The sequence below is a fragment of the Amblyomma maculatum genome, chromosome 11 (genome assembly GCF_055883805.1).
Source record: "Amblyomma maculatum isolate TAMU_Amacu chromosome 11, ASM5588380v1, whole genome shotgun sequence".
Classification (NCBI taxonomy): Eukaryota; Metazoa; Arthropoda; class Arachnida; order Ixodida; family Ixodidae; genus Amblyomma; species Amblyomma maculatum.
Window position 1 is genome coordinate 39,536,782 of NC_139354.1, and position 26,114 is coordinate 39,562,895.

The following is a 26,114-nucleotide window of genomic DNA, read 5'->3' on the forward strand; positions in this document are numbered from 1 at the left end:
CACAGGCTCGGTGCTATAGCTGTATAATCACATGGGACATTTAAGTCGCGTGTAGAACTATATAAGCGCCACATGAAGTAGGATCAAAATGTCAAAGCAAGCACTGAGAAAAGGAGTGCTTTTTATAGTCTTCCTCTATAAAACAAAACCACTACTCGGATGATTCATGCATCATTTTTCAATTGAACGTCATGTACAGTAGCAACACGTTAAGCAGATTCCTTTTCCACAGGCTGGTCTAATGCGTAAATTTGGTTACACTGTCGAAGTACACAACGTCACCACTGAGGACGGTTACATCTTGGAAGTGGATCGAATACGTCCGCAAGCACCTGCAAATGACTCCACTAAAAAGAGGACACCGATTCTGCTCGTTCATGGGCTATTCTGCAACGCCGCCACGTGGGTGGCCAATCAACCTTCGCAGAGCCCAGGTAAGTCTTACTTACATCTACAGCTGAAGAACGACGCGGAATTAACAACTGCTCCTGTAGCAGCAGCGCCGACCGACTGGAATAATGCCGTGATGTGTACCTGCTAGCGTGTATCGTCTGGAGTACATACAAGATGACTTATCGCAGATTATTTGCAATAAAAACGATGCAGTACAAGCTGACGACATCATTATTTAGAAAGCCTCAAATGAATGGAATTTCAATACATCTACTTTCTGAGCAGCGTCATACTGCTCGCTGGGATGTTTTTTGCACCACCCGCTTCTAGTCCTCCGCGTAAGATGCATGTGCTCACAACGGGATCTTGGGGGGATCTCGGGCGAAATGCAGCCCAGCAAGAAGCATGTTGGCACCTAGGCATTAAGGATGTTGACAACCATAAGCAATTACAACGTATTTCGCTGCTATTACGGGTGGTAAACCCCTTTCAAGTTAAATTGTTACGAGCGATGAACGCCTTTCAAATTAAATTGTATCCCACTTTTGGTCAAGTACTACATACGCTTTTGTACAGAGGCAAGTGCAACGAAAAAAATTTAACTCCGAGAAACTCTTGATCACTAATAATTAAATTCCGGCATATTGAAGGCGCGTAGGCGTAAAAGGGATAATATATAGCAGATACATTTTGAAAGGATTGGAGTGTAACTATTTCAGAAGTGTGAGCAAAGAAAAAGGTTCGTAATGATGATATATGCATGCTGTAGATGAATAGCAAAAGTTCAACGCTGTACATGCTAGCGCAGTATTACAGCAGTTGTAAAATAAAGGTGAACATAGAGCAGCTTTAGTACATTTATTAGAGCTCTTTTGCTAGGTATCGCCAAGGTTACCAGATAGATCAATTTCACATTGAAGCCAAGATCTTTCAGCTTGGCTTGGCTTGAAATAGGTCGCTTAAAAGTATGTTGACCGATTACCCAAGCGACCTTGGCATTTGATCTGTGGCCTTGCATTTCACCTTCGTCACTGCGTTCACCAGTTACTCAAAAACCTTGAGCTTAGTCTTTTGAGATAGCAACCTAAGCACAGCTAATCAAAACAGAACTCTAGCTCTTTATCTACGTTTAGAAGAGTGAAGCCTTCATAAATTTTTTTTTCTGCGGCATCAAGATGTATAAGGCGTTAAGGCATCTGGGTATGAATCGCCACATAAACGGTCAAAATATTTTACATTTAACTTAATTTCTAATCGATTAAGCCTTCTTGTTCAAAGGTCGAACAATGACTGCAGCATCCGGGCTCCGAATAGCTCGCATTACGACGAAGATATCACTGTATAATAATTGCTTCTGCATTTATGCTTATTCTGGCTATTCAGGTAGCGTCGAATGTTGCGCTGAATTATAACTCATGAAGCAGGTTTGTACAGTGGCAAAATGTTTGATGACAACAGGTTTTCTCACTGCAGTTATGTCCCGTATGAGTCAAAAACTAGCACTAGCAGTTTCTCACGTTTAGTGAGTAAAATGCCTTTTAGGTTGTCTAATTTTGAACCGTTGCCTGAACCATGTGCTGATTCAGGAATACAGCCAATGTTTTTCAGAAACCTGCTACAAAAGTAGAAGTGTCATCTAGTAAACACATGCCCTTTTGAAAACGACGATATGGCAAAGTTTGACCATGTGGTTTTTGTTATTATTTTGAATTGCTGTATAGGTGGCTTGGAAAAGCTTTCGAGGACGTAGAAGATACACAACCAGCAAACATGTTTTATGTGAAGGAATAAAAGATTGTTGAATGCGGGAGCGCTTTACCGCTTTTGAGCTCAGAAACTGGTCACATGTTAGGATTAATTCTATGTCGAAAAAGTACAAGTGATTTCCTCAGGAACGCAATATTTTCGAACGATTACAGTAGCCGAACGTGTTTGCGACGTGAACGATTTTCAACTGTGAATTGTCTCTGTGCACAGAGATGAAAGTTCTATTCAGAATTGGCGCGACTTCCTGCCCTCTTAGACACCGCTTGTTTTGCGCGGCAAGCTTTAAGAAATTCTTTTGTGTACGCGCGCAAGATTTCCGCAAATATCTTCACTGGCAACTAATGGGAATAGCACTTAGTCCTCTTTGTCATTTGCGGTCATTTGTACTTGGGAATAATCTAACAAATGCCAATAGACTAGAAAGTTATTTGAATTCACACTCAATGCTGAAAAGTATTTGGGCTTTTGAAACCGCAAAAGAAAGAATTCAATTTTCAATTTGCTTAGTTTGTCATTACGAACAACTACTAAAGCATGGTTGCCCTGCCCATGCTACCGCCTGATTTGTTGGAACTGATTGTGGAAACTTACTCTATACATGCACGTAGGGTTGCACACGTAGATGTGACGAGAATAAACTGATGGGTGAGATCTACGAGAGAAACGCGCACTTAAATATACCTAAACGTTTCTTCCGTCCTGTTATGGCTGCATGGCACTGATGAAGGTTACTGGAATGCTGGCTAGTCTTTCGAGATCCAGCAGAAAAGGATCTTAGAGCGTTATAGAATTCAATCAGACGCTACAAGACTATATGGATCTGCAAGGGTGGCACTTGAACTGAACTGTCAAACTCGACAAATAACCGTCTCCTAATAAAAGGATTATCACAATGCCCGAAATGTATTTCGTGGAACCTGATAAATAAAGTTTCGAATTAGGGAAGCCGTGTAGTAGACAGCTACGGAATCATTGAGATGATCTCAAGTCATTTTAAGCACCCTGATATCACGCAGCACACAATAGTTTTCTTTCCTGCTTCATATAAAAAAGCGCGCGGTTTGAAGCATCGGTGTCGGTTATGTCTCAAAGTAAATATCGAACCTGACTCTCCTTTCAGGATTTCTCCTTGCGGACGCCGGATTCGATGTCTGGTTAATCAACAGCAGGGGTGTACCGCAATCCAACCGTCACGTGAACCTGTCGACAAATGACCCGAAATTCTGGGCATGGAGGCAAGTTTATTTCTTTGAGTTTCTTTTTTTTTCTTTATAGAGTTGATGTGGTTCAGAAGCCTCGCACCTTCCCCAATATCAATTTAGTTCGTGCCATGGTGTAATGAGTAGTCTACAGTGAAACGTACATGTATTGAAAGTGACCTGAATGTGGTTTTCGCAATTAACTGAGAGCAACCGCCAACTCTTTATAGTTTTGCATTGGCGAGCAAATGTATTTGATGTCGAAGAGTTAAACTTTAATGAATACAAGCACACTGAGCAACCCAAACGAAAGAAATGGCAGGGGGATCATGTTGAGATAGGAAGAAGGCAGAATGGGCCAATGAAGAGTTCTGAGTTGAATACTTCTAAGGGCATACCAAGAAGAACTTGGCGTGTACATACATGGCATTTTATGTAATGGCAAAATAATGGATGGGGTTTATGGTAACGGAATGGATTACTGGTAGGGACAAGAACAGGAGCAAGCAGAAAGGCTGGTGAGCAGATCAGAATAGAAACTTTTCGGATTATACTAGAAGCAGTTAGAAGAGGGCTGCACTAAATGGTGCGATAGCAAAAATACCTTTGCTCTTTACTATAAGGAGTAGTGAAGGTGATGACGGCGTCTCGCTGAAATTATCGGTCCGTAGAGTGTAGCAACAATTGCAATTGCACACCGCAATTGCGAAATGATACGCTGATAGGAAATGCATCTAAAGATCTTCTAATAGGTGAATGTCTAAGAAGCAGAAAAAGAGAAGTTTAAAAACATGGCGGAGCTTGAAGCGTCAAGACATGGATCCTATAGTTGACCTTAAATTTGTATTACTTTGCGGCAATCGTCTTAGATCGATAATATACCGCTAGGAAGAGAATATGTGTGACGGAATTATGCGCGTCTAAATTGAGAAATCAAAATTCATTGCAATATTTCGATCGAGTGAGTCTTTCTTATGATCAGACTAGTATCAATCATCGGTACTTATTTATGGTATTGTAAGTTAGATTTTAACCCAATAGAAACAAGTTGAAGCTTATATGGTGTGATGCTTCCTCAGCAGAATGAAAAATAGAGGGCACTGATGTCATTTAAAATGCTCAATAGGAATAAATCACACACACACACACAAAAAGAAGATATTTGTTCACCTTAACTCCCGCAGTAGTACTCAAATAAAGGAAAGTAAGAAAATCCGGGGCCTAATAATAGCTACCACACGTGAAACAGAAAATAACTGCTTTATGTTAAGAAATACCGCAGGTAATCTCCTAGTTAATATGATGACAGAATTGAAATGATCATTCAAGTTGTATCTCAGACAAGCAGAATTAGTCGAGAATTTCAAGAAAACATAGGAACTCCGGAAAATTTTTACACATGCTTGTTTCATTATAAAGGCTGCAGTCAGAAGTCTGGTAAAGAAGGTAGACAGCTCATTATTTGGCCCATGTGAGCCAGGGACATGCTACAAGCGGCGACACACCTCTGGCCTTTACATTTCTTTTATGAGCTCGGAATGCAACTTACCCGCGAGGAGTGAATGCATGCAACATAATTCGGACTCCCAAGCAACTGATACAGGGATACTCTGATATACTGATACTCCGCAGGGGAGACTATTTTGAAGTAACAGCAAATAGACCTCATGATTAAATAAATGCTTCTGTTTCAGACATTAGAGTTTCTGGTGATAGCTGATTAACAGGAATTGAAAGTCATTAATTTAGGGATGGTTTTCTATAGACGAAGAAATACATAGATTTGCCTGTCAAAGCTCACCAATCATTAACATGCTAACCAAATTGTAGATGACATTGTTAACGAAGAGACCATCACATTTTAACCGTGCAGATAAGCAACCTATTGTTAAGGAAAGAAGGCAATTCATTCAAAAGCTTGCGCCTGGAAGAACGGACACTTGTGGAGAAGTTTGCATTCATATAGTTTCTAAAATGTTTCAATTTTGAGGCATTTTTAGCACCCCTGCTTTCTTTTAAGAGAAACAAACACAGTTCTACTGCATTCGTTGTGGCTTAATTCCGGCAGGTTTCTGGCAAAGTTCATTTAAAGCGCATGCCATTGGTATCTCTAAATGTTTGTGAGATATTAGCTAGCCACCAGCCGCACTTCATTCTTGTCAGATTGCCTAGGTAGAAAAAGACTGTTGCACTGCAGTCCGGCTTTTAAGGGGATGGTTTAAATCTGCTGTTTTCTCTTGAATGGCACGAGGGAGTCTTCTCTTATACACTCATCGTTGTTTTTTTTCTCATTTCGGTACGTAAAACTGACACCGGAAAAGCAATGTTTACTCTTTCAATACACGACGCTGCTAGGATACAGCCTGACCATGCTTGCACCATTAACAGGTTCGTCATTGGCTCAAGCTGCAGTTTTTATTTTCACCTCTCCCCTTATAAATTTATTTATGCTCGCATTTTAGTTTTATTATTTCTCCCCTCGAAAATGAATGCTTCCTTTTTAATTTCGTTGACTCCATCATTTCTGGCAGTAATTTCAGCCATCGATTTCATCGCTGTGGGCCAATACACCTTCCCTGTTTTCAAATATAGACCATTTCTCGTGGCACAACAGCCTATAATGTTAGCTCCAGCTTAGCGCATTACTTAGGTATCCTACCCGTCTCTAAAGGTAAATGACTCTACGTTGTTGATCTCCAAGTTTCTGATCAACAGAAGATGAGGGGATTTACGTTAAGAGCTTTGCTGCGCATACACTGCAAGCTCGGAATTAGTGTGTGAGTAAATACGCTTTCAATGTTTTCTTGCGCAGTTTCGATGAAATCGGCCGGTTCGATCTGCCAGCAGTAGTCGACAAAATGTTGAATGTGACGGGCTCGCCTAATGTGAGCATCCTGGCGACCTCGCGTGGCACCGCGTCATCGCTTGTCTTCTTGTCTTTGCGTCCTGAGTACAACAAAAAGGCAAGTGTCACACTCACAAATAAGTTTAAAAGATGCAAGGAGATATGAGTCTCGCTAATGACTGAGCATTTTCTGTCTGCTTGCTATAATTTTTTTAGTCATCGATGCATCCCTTACTGAAAAAATTGTATGAGGCAATAACCTCACATTTTCTCACACAATCTCACTCAATTCGGATAAGAAGTCACATACAAATCGCATATAATTGCATTATATCTCATAGTTTCTTGTACATTATCATAAATTATGCGAAATATTTTATGATAATTATGCCCACCGTATGAGAGTCTATGCGATTTGGTGAGATTTTGTAAGGTTATTGCTTGGTAGAACTTTTGGTTTTTCAGTAGGGTCATCATCGTAAAATTAAGATTTCCGCGAGTGAAGCGTTGAACATAAAAAAAAAAAATGATTGCCAAACAAAATGTAGCTGCTTTCGCGCCTACTATGTATTAGGCACTCAATAACTCATGAAAAAGTATGTGCTTTTACTTTCGTCAGTTACTTCAGAGAAGAAAAAAGGTTTTGCATTGTTTTAAATTTTTTGTACTTTAGGTTTCCCAAGAAAGGTGAATAATTTGATAGTGCCAACACACTGTCACAGTCAGACCAGTTACCGCCGATGGTTCTGGTTACTCAAGCCCCCCCCCCCCCCCCCCCCCCCACTCCTAGCGGCAAGATTCCCCGGCCAAGGCTCGGAGAGAGACCCCAGCATGGTCACGCTCACTGCGCAAGCGCGAAAGGAAGCCCTCTAATACCGAAACAAGAAGCCACGCTCACGCCTGCCGCTCCTAGCTTCGCAACGTTCACCCCATGGTGGAAGTTGTCTCGTGACAACACCACTTCAGACGACAAGCAGGACATTAAACGCAACCTGTTGGTCCGTTACAGAGTAGTGGAGTGCGGAGAGTATCTCGATTGAGTTTATCGTTTAGTGTATACACCAAAATGACACTCCTCAAACTGTTCTGTCTCCTCGGCCCGGGATTGCAAGTGTTGTAGCTCAATATTCTTCATCAAATCACTCAAACGCCGCCTGTGTTAGCGTCAGTGATAGGTGTATAGCGGGGCTTTAAGTGCGAGGGCTTTTTGTCTGCGATCGGACAGAGGATCCACTGTGAGGAAATGTTGTCTCATGTTTATGCACCTGCTTCAGTCACTGCAACAGGAACTAATGATGCTCCGCATCAAAGTTGCGCAACCTTTATACGTGACACGCACGTCCCGTATGTTTAATGGAGGTCATATACGAAAAGCTTTACGACCAAAGTATGCGACTCAACCCTTCATAGCGGAAGGTCTATTGGTGCTTAGAGTTTCCAGGAATAAGCGAATACTTTGTTGATCTCCCTGCCGTCCCTCCTCCGTCTCCATTTGCTAAGAGCAATGTTTTGTGCATAAAGTAACATTGAAAGTTCACTATATATTCGTATACTGGAGTGATTAAGCAACTGTCTGTCCCCCTTTATATACACACACAAACAAATATATATATATATATATATATATATATATATATATATATATATATATATATATATATATATATATATATATATATAATGAGGTAAGGGCGCACAAACGAAAACGACGAAAACAAGCGGCCGATGTAGCTCAGTTGGAAGAGCACCGGACGCGATATTCGGAGGTCGTGGGTTCGGTTCCCACCATCGGCACGTTGTTTTTTCTTCTACTTTGTGTTTAATTGTCTTTCCCCTAAACAGATTACATTACTAATTTCTGTGATTATACAAGTAAACATTAAAAAAATACATAAAGTACAATCCCCAACGCTTTCCTTGGCCTCGCCGACTGTTGGCTTCTTTCCTTCATGTATTATAACGAGCACCCTCATTTCCTCTTAATTGATCTGTATATATATATATCAGTGGCTTCAGGCGCGTTGTGATCTGCGTGCACATTCGAGGCAAAGCACGGCGTCCCATGGCGAGTGTTGGCGGCGTAATTTAAGGCCTTTTCCGGCGCTTCAATATACTCCCTGCGAGCGCGCTTCTGAAGGTACTGTACCATTTTCCAATGCGTTTATAAACATGTGGTTTATGCCTTCTGCCCCAGTGTGCTTTATACACAGTGTATGCGCCTACGACACGTAACATATGACGACAAGGGATGAGAATCGACAACGCCGTCTGCTGAACAACCCAGCGGACGTTCATGACAGCGCCTAGACTTCTGAAAGGCTATCACATAACTCAGCACGTGAACTACCTCGTGGGCAGACATATGCCATGTACAAGCTATGAAGACGTATACGCAATTTCTAAGATAAAAAACTGGCAGCTTTTGGAGAACTTCCCAGATTTTTTCGAGAGAATGGCAAATTGAACGCCGAAGAAGAGCGCTTCTAATTTTCGTCACTGCAAACAAGATTGCAAAGCGATGAAACAAAAAGGTGTTTCTAAACCTTATCACAGATGCAACGTTAATACCCTAGCGAAAAAACGCTATGAATCAAAATAACCTCATACAGATTTCTCATACTAAACGCATACTAAACTCTTACAAATCTCATATAATCTCACACAAATATCATTCAGCGTATAAGATATATTTGTACCATGTACAGATTTGGAACCAGATCCGCTTCAAACTCTGTTTCCAAAGAAGCCTAAGGAAGCAACCTGTGAATAAATTATTAATACTCTTCGATGGGACAACGCTCCCAAGGTAGGACAATAATAGAACGATAAAAGGTCTGCAAACGAAAAGCGAAACTCTCAGTGTCTTTTTCGTTGAGCTGAAGACGTTGGCTGCTATTTGCAAATTCGTCACGTTTTTGGAAGATTCGCTTCGTCACTGTGTTATAGTGGGATTGTACGACGACGCCATGCATTGCAGACTGCTTGCGATGGTAGATGAGAAGGAGTAGACCTTCGACCAGGCATACACTTTAAGATTTGGAATTTAAGCTGTGCACGACCGAAGCAAGGAATTGCAGCATGTAAACAAACCAGCAGCGACCCCCATCGTCCAGGGAGACGCCAACTGGCAACTACACAGGGCAGAGCGACAAGGTTACACTTACCTTTGCAGCTAGAACTCGAAGAGCGTGCGCAAGAAGTTGTGTGTGTAAACATGCGCACTGGGCTGTTTGGTTTCCGGCGACTTCCATATGGAGTGATAAGTGCGCCTGCGTTGTTCCCGTCCGTGATAGACCAGATACCGCAAAACGTTTCAACAAACCTTTGTTACCTAGGCTACGTGCTGATCAAAGGGAGAAACCGAGAGATGCGAGCTGAAAATACTGCGCAAGTTTCAGAGCGCCTGCGACAGAAAGGAATTCGGGTTAGTAAGGATAACTGCAAGTTCTTCCACACCCTCGGCGGTGCTTGGGATCAAGATAAGAAGTAGAGTGAAGCAGGAAAAAACGAACGCGGTCCTAAGAATTAAAAGGAACTAAGGCCGTACCTCACGTCATGAAAGTTTTGCGCAACGTTTTACCGTGCTTAGTACCCACGCTGAACGCAATGCACCGATCGATTCTTTAGAAAAGAGCGAAGTGGGACTGGGCGCCAGAGTGGAAAGCTTTAATGGCGGAAGACTTTTCGGCTCATGAGTGTGCGTCCGCGTGATCTGCCCACACCTGCTGGCGCTTGAACAGATAAAGACAGGAGAGAAAGAATGATTGTATGCAATAGAGCAGGAAGCAATTAACCAAGCAGATAGATATGATGACTATACACTAATTAATTAAATAATTAGAGCCACGAATGTCAAATGTGCGTCAAAATAGCGCTTGACGTCGATATATTCAGGGGACAGAAAAACAGCTTGACGGCGACACAGTGAAAAAACGTCAAAATTTTGTATTAAACGCCTTGTTTCGTATTCAATTAGAATAAGAAGTGTTTTTAAGTATATTTATTACTTAACATCACCGGAGAGCCTGTAATTCGGGTAAAAAATGAGAAAACATGGTTGATAACGTCACATCAGGCGGAAAGACGTCAAGGCAGTATGAGAACAAAGGAGGCATTCATCATGAGGCAGAATGAGCTACCTTTGAACGGACTATCTATTGCGGAATAGTCCTGCCGTTATTCCAGTGTCCTGAAAAACTAGATGTAAGACATTTTGCACAAAGAACATCCCGGCATTAACACGATGTAAATGTTAACTCGTGGAGTGGTTTGGCTCCCGAACAATGACAAATACCTCGACCTGTTTGTAAAGCGACTCGATATTTGCGGCAGCGTGCGGACGTCTGTATCTGTCACGTCGGTACCAATAGTAGGCAGCGTGTGCACAAAGGCTTTGCTTTGAAGGATCGCAAGATATTCCTTGCTCTAGTGGATTCGCATTTCAAGTGGATCGAATTCCAAAACAACCGCACAATAACGGTAGAAGCCGCCCGCTCACTCTTTGCATCATATCAATCGCCGGCCGATGTGTTTACGGATAATGCCCCCGTTTCCTTATCACGAGGTTCAAGATTTCCTTCTAAGTATTACAGTAAAGCATAGGCTAACACCTCCATACCACTCGTAACCAAATTGGGCCTCTTAACATGATGTTCAGTTGTGAGAAATGCCCTTTGGAAACCTTTGACTGCGGAAAAAGCAAGTTTCAGTCGAAGCATGCAACAAAAAATCGATCATTTTCTGTTTCATATCGCATTGCACCACGTTCATTTGCTCATTTGTCAAGAAGAAGCCTAGCGATCTTTTTCTGGAGACGAATCTGTGAACGCACTTCCCTTTTTTAAAAGCGAACAGATCTTGAACAATAGAAACCAAAATGAAGAGTACACAACACAGTTCTGTTGAGTACCGTGGCATGCTCGCCAGTTATTTATAAGAGAATTTGTGACAGGCGAGAAGATCAAGTAGGTTCGGGGAAGAGTGATCAATGTGGAGTCAAATGTTACTTTTTTTTTGGCATGTAAAAGAGCCAATTAGACTTGCTCATAGATGTCACTCAAGACCTTTTGGCTCTGTATAAGAGCATGTGCAGAAATCAGGTGTTGGGCTATAGTCCGGCAAATGCCGCCTGAACAACTGCAGTCTAAAGATAGACAATCCGAACTGAGAGGTGGTATGTGACAGCCAAATGACAAATTTGAAATAATTTTCTTTATTAAGCTTATGTCGTGCTTAGCAATTAAGGAAAGCTTAGAAAGAGAATTATTAGTTTCGAGAAATATTTTTTTTTGTAATTTGAAATTCTTTGAACACTTCCTGCAGGTTTTGATAAGTGGCAGCGGTAAGCACTTAAAAAGACTGAAAGTTCAAAAAATAATTTCTCGCTGGCAAAAAATAAAACCTTTTCAAAACGTTATTTCTTTAGCGTAGCCTATGATATTTAGAGTTGATCATTTCACATTTTCTTTTGAGTCAACAAGGCAGGTTCTGCTGCTCAAATCTGACGTGTTGACTGCAGGAAACACTCAAAAAGATGAAAATTTTCAAAAATATATTCTGCGACTTAAATAACATTATTTCAAAACCTTTCTTCATTTCTAAGCCGGACTTAAGGTTTCTAAAAGGTATTTATTTCACACTTTTGACTAGGACAGAAAGGGCAGTTCGTAGCTGGCAACTGACATATGTCGCTGTCCAAAGTACCTAAAGGACTAAAATTTCAAAAAATATCATCTCACAAATAGAAATCAACAGCTTTTCGAAACTTTTGTTACGTGTTAACAGGGTCTAAAGATCTTAGAGTAATTAATTTATATATTTTGATTTGCCTACAAAGCATAATGTTTTACTGCTCAGATCAGACGTTTTTACTTAAAGGGGCGATGACAGGGCAATCCATTGCCTTTCCATGCTTCTGTGAATAATATATAAATATGTGATCCTACTCGCAAAGATTTAGTGCCTAGCGCGACACATATTACAAAAAACGGGATAAAAATCGGAATCGGGAAACTGCTCCTACCGAGAGCGACCGCCATATTTAAATGCTCGTGTAATGTCACAAGAGAATAGGTGGCGGAGCGTCTTCTTGCAATGCAGCCTGCAATATCGAAGCACAAGTCTCTTTTCTTTTGTGGACGATTGACAAAGTGGTCGTACCTCTTGGAGAAAAGCTTGATGAAAACATTACTGCACAAAAGTGATTAGAGTAAGGTATGTGTTCTTTAGCATAAGGCGGGCTCAGTCAGTGGACTGCGCGGTTAGTTTACTTAGCTTATAAATGCATTGATCTAGCGCATTACACCGGGGGTGAATACAGCACGACTAACGGTCGCCTATCGCCGTAGTGTGAGGTTTTCGGAGGTTTCCGGACCTCTTAAGTATAACTGGTGAAGTCTAGTGTAGTTTGGCACAGAGTTTGCGCTCTGCGGGGCGGCCATACACTTCAGGAAAATTGTGCTTAAGTGCAGACCGAGATGGCACGTCCGTCTTATGGTTGCAAAACTAGAAGTTCGCCACGTCCATGAGAGAAGATAGCATTGCTTATCATGAATGAGTCGTCCCGCTTCTGATAGCTGTTGACGCGCTAATTTGCCTACAGGCAAGGCGTGGAGCACGCGCCCGTCGATTGCCGTGGTCCTCTCACAAGCGCTCCTGCGCTTCTGCGGGCACGAGAATGTAATCTGTATTAATGAATGGTAATAAAATCATGTATGTATGTATGTATGTATGTATGTATGTATGTATGTATGTATGTATGTATGTATGTATGTATGTATGTATGTATGTATGTATGTATGTATGTATGTATGTATGTATGTATGTATGTATGTATGTATGTATGTATGTATGTATGTATGTATGTATGTATGTATGTATGTATGTATGTATGTATGTATGTATGTATGTATGTATGTATGTATGTATGTATGTATGTATGTATGTACGTACGTACGTATGTATGTATGTATGTATGTATGTATGTATGTATGTATGTATGTATGTATGTATGTATGTATGTATGTATGTATGTATGTATGTATGTATGTATGTATGTATGTATGTATGTAACAATATTTTAGGCGCACGCATCGCGCATTGTGTTGCGTGTGCAGTAAATAGAGGAAACATGAGACAACATCTTTAGTGCATCGTACACCGTCTTATTGTTTAGTTTATCGTGGCGCCGGTCGTGTGATTGTGTGCATGCCGCCAAGTACCGTAGAAGCGTGTCCGACAGACATTTAGCATACCGGTATCCTGTTATCCTGTTACGTACTGGAATTGTTAGCAGCACATATATGCCTTGATGTTTTGCAAAAGGCGGCGATGTCGCTGGCGGCACATTTTTAAAGCAAGCCTGGATACCCGGTTAGAGGGAAAGTTATGGGGTATACTTAAGCTCCGGCTTATTTATTTCATTTATTTCAAGATACTGCAGACCAGTATTCTGGTCCTAGCAGGAGTGGCATACATATATACAGCGCACAAGAGACGCAATAAATCACACGAAGCACCCACAAAACTAACAAACAGAGGCAATGTAATGACATGAAATGTGTTGACCAACAGCCGGAGAGACAAAAAAAAAAAAGGGAAAACATGAAAAACCTTTGTGCGACATCAAAGTAACAATACATGTCCTAAAAAACTCCGACCCTACTGTCAACCAAACAGATGTTGCTGTAGAGCCTGGTCAAAGTCTGGAGACTGAATTAATTCTTTCTGGGAGAGTGTTCCATTCAGAAATTGTCCTTGGATAAAAACTATGCATAAAGGATTTAGATTTTGCATACATTGGCTGCAGTGAGTGACTATGGTGATGACGTGTCCGCCTAGTGTTGGGAACTTTCACACACGGTGGAGGACTGAGGTTTATTTGGTTTAAAATTTTATACAAAAAGAGTAAACGAGTCATTTTCCTGCGAGTTTCTAGGAGCGGAATGTTGTTGGCGGTCATGAAGTTAGTAGGAGAGTCCGTTCTTTGATATTTATTAAAAATGAACCTCACCGCTTTTCTCTGTATTTGTTCAATTCGATAAATGTCGTTTTTAGTGTGAGGGTCCCAGATGATCGAAGCATACTCAAGTTTAGACCTGACGTATGTGGTGTAAGCCAGCAGTTTAAGATTGGATGGAGCATATTTGAGTTTACGTCTTCAAAGCTATGACGCCACAGCGTTGGCTACATCCGACATATACAAGCTCTGTTTGAACCTACCCGTATGAACAGGTCTGCATGGCCTTATGGGTAACGTGTCCGACTCAAAATGTAATGGACATGACAGGATGATTCTGATATATGCCCCCCGTATGAAAGGAGAGGCCACTAGTTGGCAGTTCCCAGGGGCCGAGCGTAACACGAGGCAACACTATGTTCAATCAGTGCGAGGGCACGCCAACTGCCAGCTACTGCCTGCAGCGCCTTACACGTAAGTTTTCCCTCACAACACCGACGCCGGGTTTTCTGGTCAACAGGGCATTTGACGCTATCTCGTTGAAAGAGATCGGATGGTCGTTTTTCTCTATTTGTGCGAAACTAGTACTCCACGATGTAACTCTGAAAAGCAGGAGGTATGCCTTAACTATCAAAATGGCAGGCATTGCCAACTCGAGCATGGCCAGTGACATGGGCGGAAGATCTGAATCCAGCTATCAAGGAGTTTTGGATCCTTGAGGAATAAGGAATGAATGAAAGGAAGGGGTGCATTTATTTACCTGATACGCTGCTCTAATGCACGTTCGCACGGAATTGCTATATAAGTTTCTCCTGTCAACTTGGGCAGCCCCCATCACGGTCTTCCTCGTGGGTCGGCCTCTGGAAGCAGGTAATAGTTACGTGGATGGGCAGCGATTAAGTCAATTGTTCCTGTTACGTCACTTGTCTTAAATTAATTTTGTTCTGCTTTTATTTTCACCACATTTTCACCATAGATTTCGGAAAGGCTTCTTTAGGGTCACCGCACTCACACCCGTACATCAAATATTGCTCGGGCGTTAGACAATTCCGGGCAAATAGACGTCACTATTCTAGATTCTCAGAATGCCTTTGGCATTCTCCGCAGAGTAAACTTATTCATAAAATAGAAACTATTGGTTCCCTTCTTTCATTATTATTAATAAGTGGTCTTCTGCCTATTTAACTAACTAATTTGATGTATGTATTGATGCTTCCTGTTCCAAGAAGCTTCCAGTCAATTCCGTTGCCCCTCAAGACAGTATCTTTGGGCTACTACTATGTCTTATCTATATAATCGGATTACCCACATTGTTACACACCCTGATTAAACTTGGTTCTTTTTCGGTGGTTGTATTTTGTATATTGAAATTTTTGTTCTAGTTGACCAGGTTTTACTAAATTACAACGTACTTAATAATAATGAAGGATATAAAGTGGTATGATTCTAAATGCTCACAAGATGGTATTTATCCTGAAAACGCACAAAAAATACATACAAAAAATTTTTTTCACACAATATTCTCACCCAGCATCTTTCACCAGTCAAATACAAATACTTCGGACCAACATTAACGAATAACCATTGATTGGATAACTATGTGCATACCGCACACCATTCTTCCTTTCGCAGCTCTGGTTTCTGGGATTTAGGTTAACGCAAGCTCCTTATAACGTTAAACAATTGGCGTATATCGCCATGATTGAACCTAAGCATGACTATGTGGGTTCTGTGTGGGATCTCCACACAAAGACTAGCACAAAACGCTAGAAAAAAAAAATGAAACATGCATTCAGCGTCAGCAGTGAGGCATATGTGGATCACGTGGTTTACCCCTATAAAATCGCTTGATTACCATGGCGAATTCTGTCTGCTTAGAAATGGGTAGCAGGCCTGGTCCTTCGCCGCAGGTGTCGGAGGCTAAAATTCACTTTCGCGGAGTGACGGGAACAGCGGGCGAGAAGATAGCGATAACTCCGTCTACATAAGCTATCTATCACGATACACTGCACAAAGTAGTGTTTTGAGGCGTCATACTAGGTTTAGTCATGTTAAAAATCTCTTAGGTGTGCGTTGTGACCTAGATTTTTCATAGCGAAATCATCAACTGCCGCAGTATTCTGCCGCCGCCACGCAAGTGTGGACGCGCAACGTGGTCCTGACATGGCAGGCAAGTCCGCGCCAGGTCGACACCTGGAACAGGAAAAATGCTGGACACGTTTAACCTGAACAGATCTGCGCCAGTTATTCGTGGATCGAACTTCCGCACTGCAAATCTATTTATTGCGCATGCAAAGGACCCTGGTGAATATAACAGCATCTCTTCTATTGAGGCTGGTTGTATGCTAACATTGCATCTATTCTTATCCCGTAGTTTATTGCGTTATCGAAAGAAAAAAAAAATATCTTTAAAGAACAGACGTTGCCAATTCCTGCAGTCATAGAGACTGGGCGATGTGCACGCCAGACGTTGCTGGAACAAAGGTTCATTGCTTTCGTTCTCGCAGTAAATATAGTGTATTTAAAAATATCCATTTAGAAGGCGGTCTAGACACAGGCTAAAAATGGCTGCCATACGCTAAATCTCGTATTACCTTTCAAAGTTTCGTATATGCATCAGCGTGCTGTCTCCTCGCATTGCTGTTTCAGGTGAGCATTCTCGTTAACTATGCTCCTGTAGCAAACGTCACGCACATTACTTCACCGATCAGGCGGCTAATTCCAGTCGCCGAGAAGTTAAAGGTAAGCACCGACTTACGAATGATGTACATTTTATCCGAATCGAGATAATAAAGAAAAATATACAAACAAAAATAAAGAATAAATTCATAATAACCATTGTATTTACCTGATCTAAATATCCACCATATAGTAGTCAACGTGCAATTAACACAGTGACCTAACAAATGTTACCAATTCCACACTGCGCGCAATGTAACTAAATATCTTCGTCAGTCCACCATCAAATAGTTTTCTCTTGAAGTGTATGCTAATTTATGCTGACATGTGCGGAAGCATTAACACCAGCCCATTGAGAAAGAATAATTGCTTAAGTTGCAACAGACGTCTCTCTTACACAGTTCTGGCGTTTACAGCATTGCTCGAGGATATGAAATACAGTTATTATAGCACATGGTTTGAGAATCCTCGCAAAAATGCTACACTTTATATTCCTATGGCATTTTTTACAGGCTAATAAGTTTTGTTTGATTTGAGTTTATATATAGCTACAGCATTGAGGCATGTCGTTGATTGGTTCACATGATGCGTAATACAACCGTGAGGCCACGTTATAGTTATTCAGATATCCAAGATGCAACTAAGAGCCGCAAGGAGGGGGACCCTGGGAGAAATGTGACCTCAACATGCAATGTGTTTTCATTCCATGCATGGCTTCAATTCGTGCAGACTATAAATGATCTCTTCACCCACGGAGGATTTATGGTTCAAAGTCAAGCAAAGAGAAGACGCACTGCCAGAGTGTGCGACAGCCTGCTTCGTAGGGGTTGCTACTTGCCAGTGTCCACCCTGTATGGAATAAACTGGAAACAACACAACAGTGTAAGGATTTTCCGCCAACTTTTTTTTATGTACATTGAGTGCCAAGGGTAGCTGAAGTCGGATAGATTTCATGCCACAAAATCGACCTTATGCATTGCCGCAAAGAAGGTCAGTTAGAGCAGAGCTGTTTGAGTATGTTAATTTACCATTAGAAAGCGGTGGCCGCAGCTTTCGCCTGGAAAAGCTGGCGCAATTTCTTTCTTTTGAATGCCGGGGCAAAGCGTTTTAAGCAGTAGTCGCCAGACTGGGGTAAACGACCGTGTTATGATAAGAAATGGTTCCAATGATATAACTTTGTCGTTCCCTAGAGCCCACAAAAGTTGATTTGTGGGCTCTATAAAACATTTTTCTTTGTCCATGTATTTGAGGTTCCATATTTCCGCAATACATTAAACTGAAAGTCGTTAAACTTGTTTTAAAATTAGGAGCGTGATTAAGCTGTTTCATGTTTTCTCATTAAATTTTATTGGCAAAATTAACTTTCTCCCAAAATAAAATAAAAAAAAACATTGTGAATATATCTTGTCCACAGCAACAAGTGTGACAGATACTGCGCCTTTCTCTTCCTCTGAACCAATTATATTATATATATAAAGAAGGATCCGACCAAATTGTAGGTATATAATGTAAAAGATGTGTCTCATTAAGAGGAAATCGTCATAAAAATGAATGTGAAATACTAAAATCGCAGAAATATTTCATACATGTCGGGAGGTTGCCAGGTCACCACGTGCCAGTTTTGCGAGGATTTTGTTATTTCAGTGTGGGTTGCCAAGACATTTTATTCACGAATATATTGTAGCATTGTGATTAAAGTGACTGAATTTCTCTCCCAGATTTTTTACCACCTTGTTTGTCAACAAAGCGGCAGACCTGGCATAATCACTGTTGTTTGTGGAATGTTTTAACTCACCGAAGTCATACATGATGCTGGGGTTGACCAAAAACCTGAAGTAGTTGTCTTATGCAGAGGTAGATACTTCATCTGTAGTAATGCTTAACTTCTGCTAAACCGCGCAAACATTTCAACTTGTATTCCAGCTAGTACTACGTCCACTCCCGCCTTTTTCACTTATGTATTATGGGCCAAGAGTTGTTGCTTGTGGTTTTTATTTGTAATGAAAAAGGATACGGAATGGACTAGTCTTCACCGAAAGTAACTTTATAAAGCTTGTTCAATTCAAACTTTAGAAAACAAGCTGAAACTTTATTCTTCTATTTGAATGAACCTTCCCAACCCTGCAACCGCCCGAAAGGGGAAAAAGTATTGGAAATAAAGTAACACGTGTTTTCTTCTTCCCTCATCTCAGACCAGGATTCCCGTTTACCTCACAAACTTGCTCGTGGGTTCTTCGAGCCAGGACGTCGTTCATTTCGCTCAGGTAAAGTTGACATTGCCAAAACAAGTATCTAACGAGCACATGCTGGCATATGCGAATGTTTGCCATTTCTAAAATATAATCTTCGGCTTGTATAGAGGGATCAAAATTTTCATTTAATTTATAATGCATATTTTGACAATGGCGGGTAAGAGGTCCTTGAGAATGGTTAATACTAGAGCAGGTTAGAACAAAAGAAGGCGGACACAAGAGAGGAAGACAGGAATCTGTGATGAATTTTATGTGTCGGTTTTGTTTTTCATCGCTAACCAGTTTTTCATCGAAAATGCACCAACTGGCCCAGCGACAAGTTTTACACCAGAACGGCTGATACACACACAAACTTTATTTTAAATTTTGTTTTATACGAAAATTTAAAATAAGAATGGGTGAATGGGTATCGATACATGGTTGATGCCTGAAAGTGCGTTGTGAGCGGTCATGGATGTTTGCATATAATCAATCGCGGAAGGGTAATGTAGTGGTTGTGAACATCTCTGCAAATTATAGGTGATGTGCTCGGTTCGAGAAGCAGCTGAAAGTTTGTATTCCAAAGTGCGTTTGCTCTCCATTTGCAATCGCGAAATGATGCACGAATTATCATCTTAATTGAGGCAATTACGTCCGCAGCAGAACGAAAGCATTTGTTATATCGCGCCATCTAGTTTGGCCCTCCGATGGATAACTTCCACCTAGAGCGATTTAAGTGTTTTTATTGGCTCATCTACCAGACTAGCGGGGAGCATACGCCCTGCTGGACCTCGTTGCTTCACTAGCATGTTGTTTTCACGCTCTTTCACATCACTGGGGAAGTGCGAAGAGTGTGGATTGCTTATACAAGTGGCGCGTACCGGGGCAGTTATTTGTAGGCAGGAGCCTCAGGATAAACCACCGTTTTGTGGATTGTCGGTGTTGTCAGCCATTCTCGCGAAAAATCACATCCCTAGATCTGGCAGGTGAAAGTTGGCAGAGGACACGGGCTGGCACTGATTTAAGGGGAGGTTGTGCAAAATCCAGAGACGATATGGCACGACAGGAGCTTACAACGCGATACTTTGCTTTCAGATGAGCGGTTCATGATACAAATGGAATCTCGTAGTATCCTTTCATTTTTAGACCTGTTATCCCGAGGCCAGCTGGCACGTTCATTTGCCATGGTTAAAGACGGGCTTTGTAGATATCTAATTGGTGGGGCTTTCGCATAACTCTGTATCTAACGAATAAATGTCAATGAACATGAGCGAGATTAATAATGCAGGTCCAAATTCAAGGATGAGAAGTTAAATGAGCAAGAACGTTCATATAATCTGGTGGAGCTCGGCTGAAATGGCTGCTAGGCAACGGCTGTTCAATGCCATTCGTGCCCACCGGCCACCGGCTACGCGACGAGGCGAAACCTGGCGTAATGTTGCTTTCGCAACAAAATTCACAAAATGCCAGAAAGTACACGCGCGAAGACGTTCCACAGAATTCTCTTTATCGCTCGGCCTGACGCATCACCAAGCCGCTTCACCCTTATGCGTCCTTGGTCACGGCCATAAGTTCTCTCTCCAACACTCAGGACAATAGAAATAAAAAATGAATATAAGATCGTCAAAGCACTACAGATCAAGATCTTAGGCTGCGCGCGTGGTCAGAGCACCATAAACTGTTTCCGAATCTGGACTCATAACTAACATCGTGGTATGAATGATGGTCAGACGCACTCTTTACTCAGACTCTGATCTTATCGCGAGTTTTGATTAAGATCAGCACTCAGAACATCACTCCCGCTGAATTGCACTGAGCTAAAGCTTCTGCCTTCATTAATTCACCACATCCGTGCGTATTTATTTGTACGTGAATTCCTTCATTTCTTTCCTTATTGGTACTACGTTCAAGCTTTCATTATTTCGCTCGGTCCCTCCCTCTATCTCTTGTGGCTTTCTTCCTTCCATATCTGCTTTCCTGCTTGTTCGTGCTATTTACTATCAACTTCTATCGTTACTGCATTTGTTTCGTCGTGCCTTACTTTCATGATAATCTTTCCTTCTTCCTTTAGTTTTGCATTCGTTCCTTCCTTCCTTCCTTATAATTTTGTATTTTTTTCAGATGTTCAGACGAAAAAACTTCGTTCGATACGACTACGGCGAAGATGAAAACAGGAACAGGTATAACCAGGTACGTACTACCTCGCCAAGTGTTAGGTAGATAAGACATTCCAGTACAAATCAGGGTATTTTTTTTAGAAGCGAACTTGAGATGTAGCGAACTATGAAGTGAAAACGCAAAATAATGACCACGCCGAAGCATCATATTTCGCGGGCGCGGAGGAGGCAGACCGACGCCGCCGTCTTTGGGAGACTGCTTGTGTCAAAGAAGGAGCGCTACAGGGCGGTTCACGAAAACTGCAAGCAGCGTTATTAAACAATCCTTCTAGTAGTTGTCGTGCGTGAAACGCTTGAAAGTATTGAATCACCAAAGTCTCGCCAACCTTTCACTCCAGATAATGCATACCATTTCCACACCAAAGACACAATAAAGCCACTAATCAGATGTCAATAGACCAAACCTTTCCATGTCCCACTTTCTTTGTGATGAGTTTATGTTGAGCGAGCTATTTTCTTATTTCTTAACTGATTTATTTTTAGTTTGTAATTGCAGGAATACAGTATCAGCAACTCTAGACTAAAATGCCTTTCCTAACGCTGGAGAATTGGGGAATAAGGAGGCTCTAAAGACCGAGAATATACATATTTCAGCCGATCCGAGTACTCTATTCCAATCTTTCTATTGAGATTTTTCTTCGCATCAGATACGAAAACACACACAAAATGGCTTCGAAACATTAACGCGTACGAAATCCCATACATTCGACACTATCGCTGGTATAGCTGAGTTCTTGATTCCAAATGTAAAACGCGCAAGACACAAACTGTTGGATCATAGTTTTGCAGTCGGTATGAAGCTCGTTCCCAACATGCTTGTTTTGATAAGAGCTCTGATTACTAGCTCAGTCCCATAATGGCTATATTGCACTTAGTGACCCTGTTTATTGTAAGTATGCGTGGGCTGTCTTTACTGTTTTGTAAGATTGGCAGTGATGTGGAGTCTATTTTCGTTGTTTTTCAAAAGCGTCCATTGATTGAACACCGCAGCGCAGCTTGTCCGGGGAAGCCGTTCTAATAAGTAATTCATAAGAACGGGGAAGATAGCAACGCGATGACTAATAAATCCAAACTTGAAAACCAGAAATCGAAATTGGTTTCAAAACGATAGCGATAAACCCCCGAAAAATCAGGTTCGTTGTGTTCTTTGTCCTTCAGCACCTCGACGTTTTGATAGTCGAAGTGTAAATCACACACAGAGAGAAGAAGCATGCTGGTCTTTAGGCAGGAGACTAAAAGAAAAAAGTTATTTACACAGGCACACGATAAAGACTACGCTTCATTTCATTTATTTATTTTTCCCTTAAAGGCCCGAGGGCATTACATAAGCAGAGAGACTGATTGAAAATAAAGCGCAGCCCTGCGAGTTGGAACGAAATGATACTTGAGCTCACTGCACTTTACTACTTGAAGCCTGACGTACAGCCAGAAGTGGTGGCGTGGCGCCCTCTCAAATAACCCTGACCGAAACTTACAGAACGGGGAAGGGAGGAAGACAGGGAGAGCAAACAGCAGCATTCGCGAAGCTGTGCTGCTCTCCTAAGACATGCTGGAGGGGGTCGAATTCTGCTGAAGCCATGCACGCGTCATGATCTCAAGGATACGGTGAAAGAGAGGGGGAGGGGGGGGGGAAGAGGGGGCGGGGCGCTCATGGGAGGAGATGCAGAGGGGAGTTCATTTCTTCTCCACCGTACTGGAATGTTCTCGCGGCTCCCGCTGTGATCTCCAGACAGCTTCCCTGTCGTGCCGGCCACATCTTGGTCCTTCCTTCTCTCCGCTTTCTCTAATGATCATGCAGTAAAATTTGTAAAAGGACCACTGCGGCCTTACATCCCGGTTCTGAATAAGCAACTGCCGAAAAATCACAGGCATGGCTCCGGCAGGTGGTGACGGGACCGAAAACTATTCCTCGGTGGTATGTTCAAGTTCAAAAGACCACATGATATTGCAATATTGGGAGGAACTGCGCCAACAGGGTACTCTTTTATGACTAGAGGGGAAAGGAATCAAGCTTTTAGTGCTACTGCGTATCGGGTTAGGCATGTTCCTACCAGCTGTTCAAAGCGAGCAGGGCATCATATATATATATATATATATATATATATATATATATATATATATATATATATATATATATATATATATATTTCATAAAAGTCTTCCAGGATCCAGCAATATGTATAAGATGAGGTAGAGGCGCACAAACGAAAACAAAGGTTTATTTCCGACGTTTCGGCCGGGATGAAATATATATATATATTGGGTCATCGCCTATAATCGGTAGCTGGAGGACGTGGTAGCGCAGGAGTCTAAGCTAATAATTATTAGAGCGTGTGCTATACTAGAACACATTACAGGCCTGTTGTCTAAGCCAACGGAGGCTACGTGTAAACTTCGAGGCGAGCCGTAGGCAGGAAAAGTTTACTGTGTTAGTAAATTTTTTTTGTCTTTTGTTGATTTACGCAAATAATAGCATCTCTCAACTTTAGACCGGAATTGTTCAAAGAAAGACAGCGCAGATCTTTTTTTTGTTTAAAATAAAGAAGCTAAACAGAGTCTTTTTCAGACAACGCCACCGGCTTACCCGCTGGAGAACATTTCTGTCCCAGTCGCACTCTATCAAGGTTGTGCTGACTATCTTGCGGATCCTCTAGACGTCGAAGACTTGTACAAACGACTTCCACGTGTGGTACATAAGTATGTGGTCCCGGATCCCAACTTCGGTCACCTGGACTTCATATTTGGCTACAACGCCACAGAGATTCTCCACAAGAACATGATTGAGCTTGTCTCAAACTACACGAGAGAGGAGGTCAGAATGTGACAAAGTTTAGTTTTATTTCGTCTTTGTAACTACAAGTATTCGAGCTACAGGCTGGAATAAAAATACTTTATGAATATTTATAGGCTTGAATTTCCGAATTACGTGCATCCATAATTCCTTCATTACAGGTCGTTACTGGTAGATCTGATATTACATAGGAAGGGCGCCTATATAAACAAACACAAAATAGGAGTATAGATGCTTTTTTGTGTCTTGATCAATGCGAAATGATAACGTATTCGTGTTTATACCATATCACCAAGAAGACCAACAAATAAACAACCACATCTGCCAGTAACATCTGAACCCGGGACCCCCGCATTTCAGGTCCGGTGCTCTAACGAATCAGCCACGGTGACGGTTTTTGTTCCTTTATTGCATGGGAAAACTTTCGCGGAAGAGAGACTAGAACAGCTCATGTCTCAGATCACCGGGTGGCATAATGCAAACCCGATGTAATCCAGTAATTCTGCACCATAACACATGTGAAAATTCGGGGAGGTAAACGCAAGCATCGAGATGCGGTAGCCAACTAGGCGGCTCTGCCAGGGGTGCACGTACACTCCCCGGACCAAAGCGCACTGCTCTCGAAATAAAGACTTCGATGATTGTACCGGTTCAGCATGACCGTTCATCATTCGCCTTTTTCATAAACAAAACAGACACACCAACATTAACAAATTCTAAGGCACATCACTGTCCTTCCCACCAGGCAAAAAAAAAAAAAAAAAAAAAAAAAAAAAAAACGAACGCTATAGACTTGAATTCTTGCTGGTGAAGTTTTGTTTTTTGTAGCTGGAAATAAGTTACAGAAGACAATACTGAACGAGGTCCCAAAGTGAGGGAGTTTTGACCGGACCCTCCGCAAAGACCATTGAAAAGAGATATGCGATGAGCAGTTGCAAAAATTGCACAGTAATTATCATCAGTGGGTTGCGAAGAGAGAAACACGAAAAATTATTGCAATCATCTTTGTTTAAATGAAAACCAAACTACATCAAATCACACACAAATAACACAAGAACAAATCATAAATTAAATACAAAAATAACACAGTAACAGTGTACCTTGAAAAAGGCTTTTAGGGGGATAATAAAAACTGAAGAATAGTGGATTTAGAGGCGTAAATATTTATTTATATTTAATGAATATTTAACAGTAAGTGGTAACGAATTCCAAAGAGTGGTACCGCAAACTCGAGCTGTTTCTTTTTCGTAGTTAGTGTTTGCCTTAGGCAGTAAGAAATTATTGTTGCGAAATCAGTGATTAGGGAAAGTGAAAGTAGCTCGTTAAAAGATTTACAAATTAGAGCACACAGACTATAGCAGAGTAATTTGAGCGCAGAAAGAATATTCTGGGAGAAGAAAAGACGAAGGGCATTTTCAGCGCGGTGACTTAAAGTAATAATGCGCACAGCTTGATTTCGGATAATTTGAAGGGAAGATAGCTGCGAAGGGTATGTGTTCCCTAAGAGGAGAGGTAATACAGTATGTGGATGTGGATGAACGAGTAATAAAGAGAAATGAGTGTGGGAATATCAAAAAACGGGCAAACTATAATTAGAACTCAAAGTGCATAAGCCATTTTGCGCGAAGTTGAAGTAATGTGAGTCCGAAACTTAGGATGTTTATCAAGTTCCACATTAAGAAAGGATACATGGTCAAAATCAAAGATTGAGTTTGAGGCAATGCTAACAGACAGAGTTTAGCAAATGAATTTGAGTTCAGCTGAAAACTCTAAAAGTGGATTTGGAAACATTAATGGACAGCAAATTATTCCGACACCAGTTCAATACATTCTCTGCATTTAAATTCACTTTTTCTACTAGCTTGATTATATCTGAGCACGAGGCCAAGATGATAGTGTCGTCTGCATAAAGGAAACAGTTGCAATTAATAAACTACGTAGGAAGGTCATTATTATATAATAAAGAATAGAGTGCTAAGGAGAGAACCTTGTGCAACTCTGGTATTTGTAGTCTTTAATTGTGAATATGCCTTTGATATTTTCACGTGGTGGTGACAAGGCCGTAGACATCCAAA

At 41.4% G+C, this 26,114-nt stretch overlaps 1 protein-coding gene across 1 annotated transcript; it reads left to right on the plus strand.

Annotated features, from left to right (window-relative positions):
- Positions 1-241: 241 nt before the first annotated feature.
- Positions 242-24,151, plus strand: LOC146173588 (lysosomal acid lipase/cholesteryl ester hydrolase-like). Its single transcript, XM_084584983.1, has 8 exons — positions 242-434; positions 3,281-3,395; positions 6,172-6,322; positions 16,811-16,903; positions 17,570-17,722; positions 19,033-19,104; positions 21,193-21,261; positions 23,815-24,151. The coding sequence occupies exons 1-8, from the start codon at positions 242-244 to the stop codon at positions 24,070-24,072; spliced, it is 1,104 nt and encodes a 367-aa protein (XP_084441109.1). The 3' UTR covers positions 24,073-24,151.
- Positions 24,152-26,114: the final 1,963 nt, after the last annotated feature.

Coding starts and splice junctions, on each gene's coding strand:
- LOC146173588 (XM_084584983.1), top strand. CDS start 242: ATGCGTAAATTTGGTTACACTGTCGAAGTACACAACGTCACCACTGAG. Junction 3,396..6,171: donor CCGAAATTCTGGGCATGGAG/GCAAGTTTATTT, acceptor TTTCTTGCGCAG/TTTCGATGAAATCGGCCGGT. Junction 21,262..23,814: donor ACAGGAACAGGTATAACCAG/GTACGTACTACC, acceptor AGTCTTTTTCAG/ACAACGCCACCGGCTTACCC.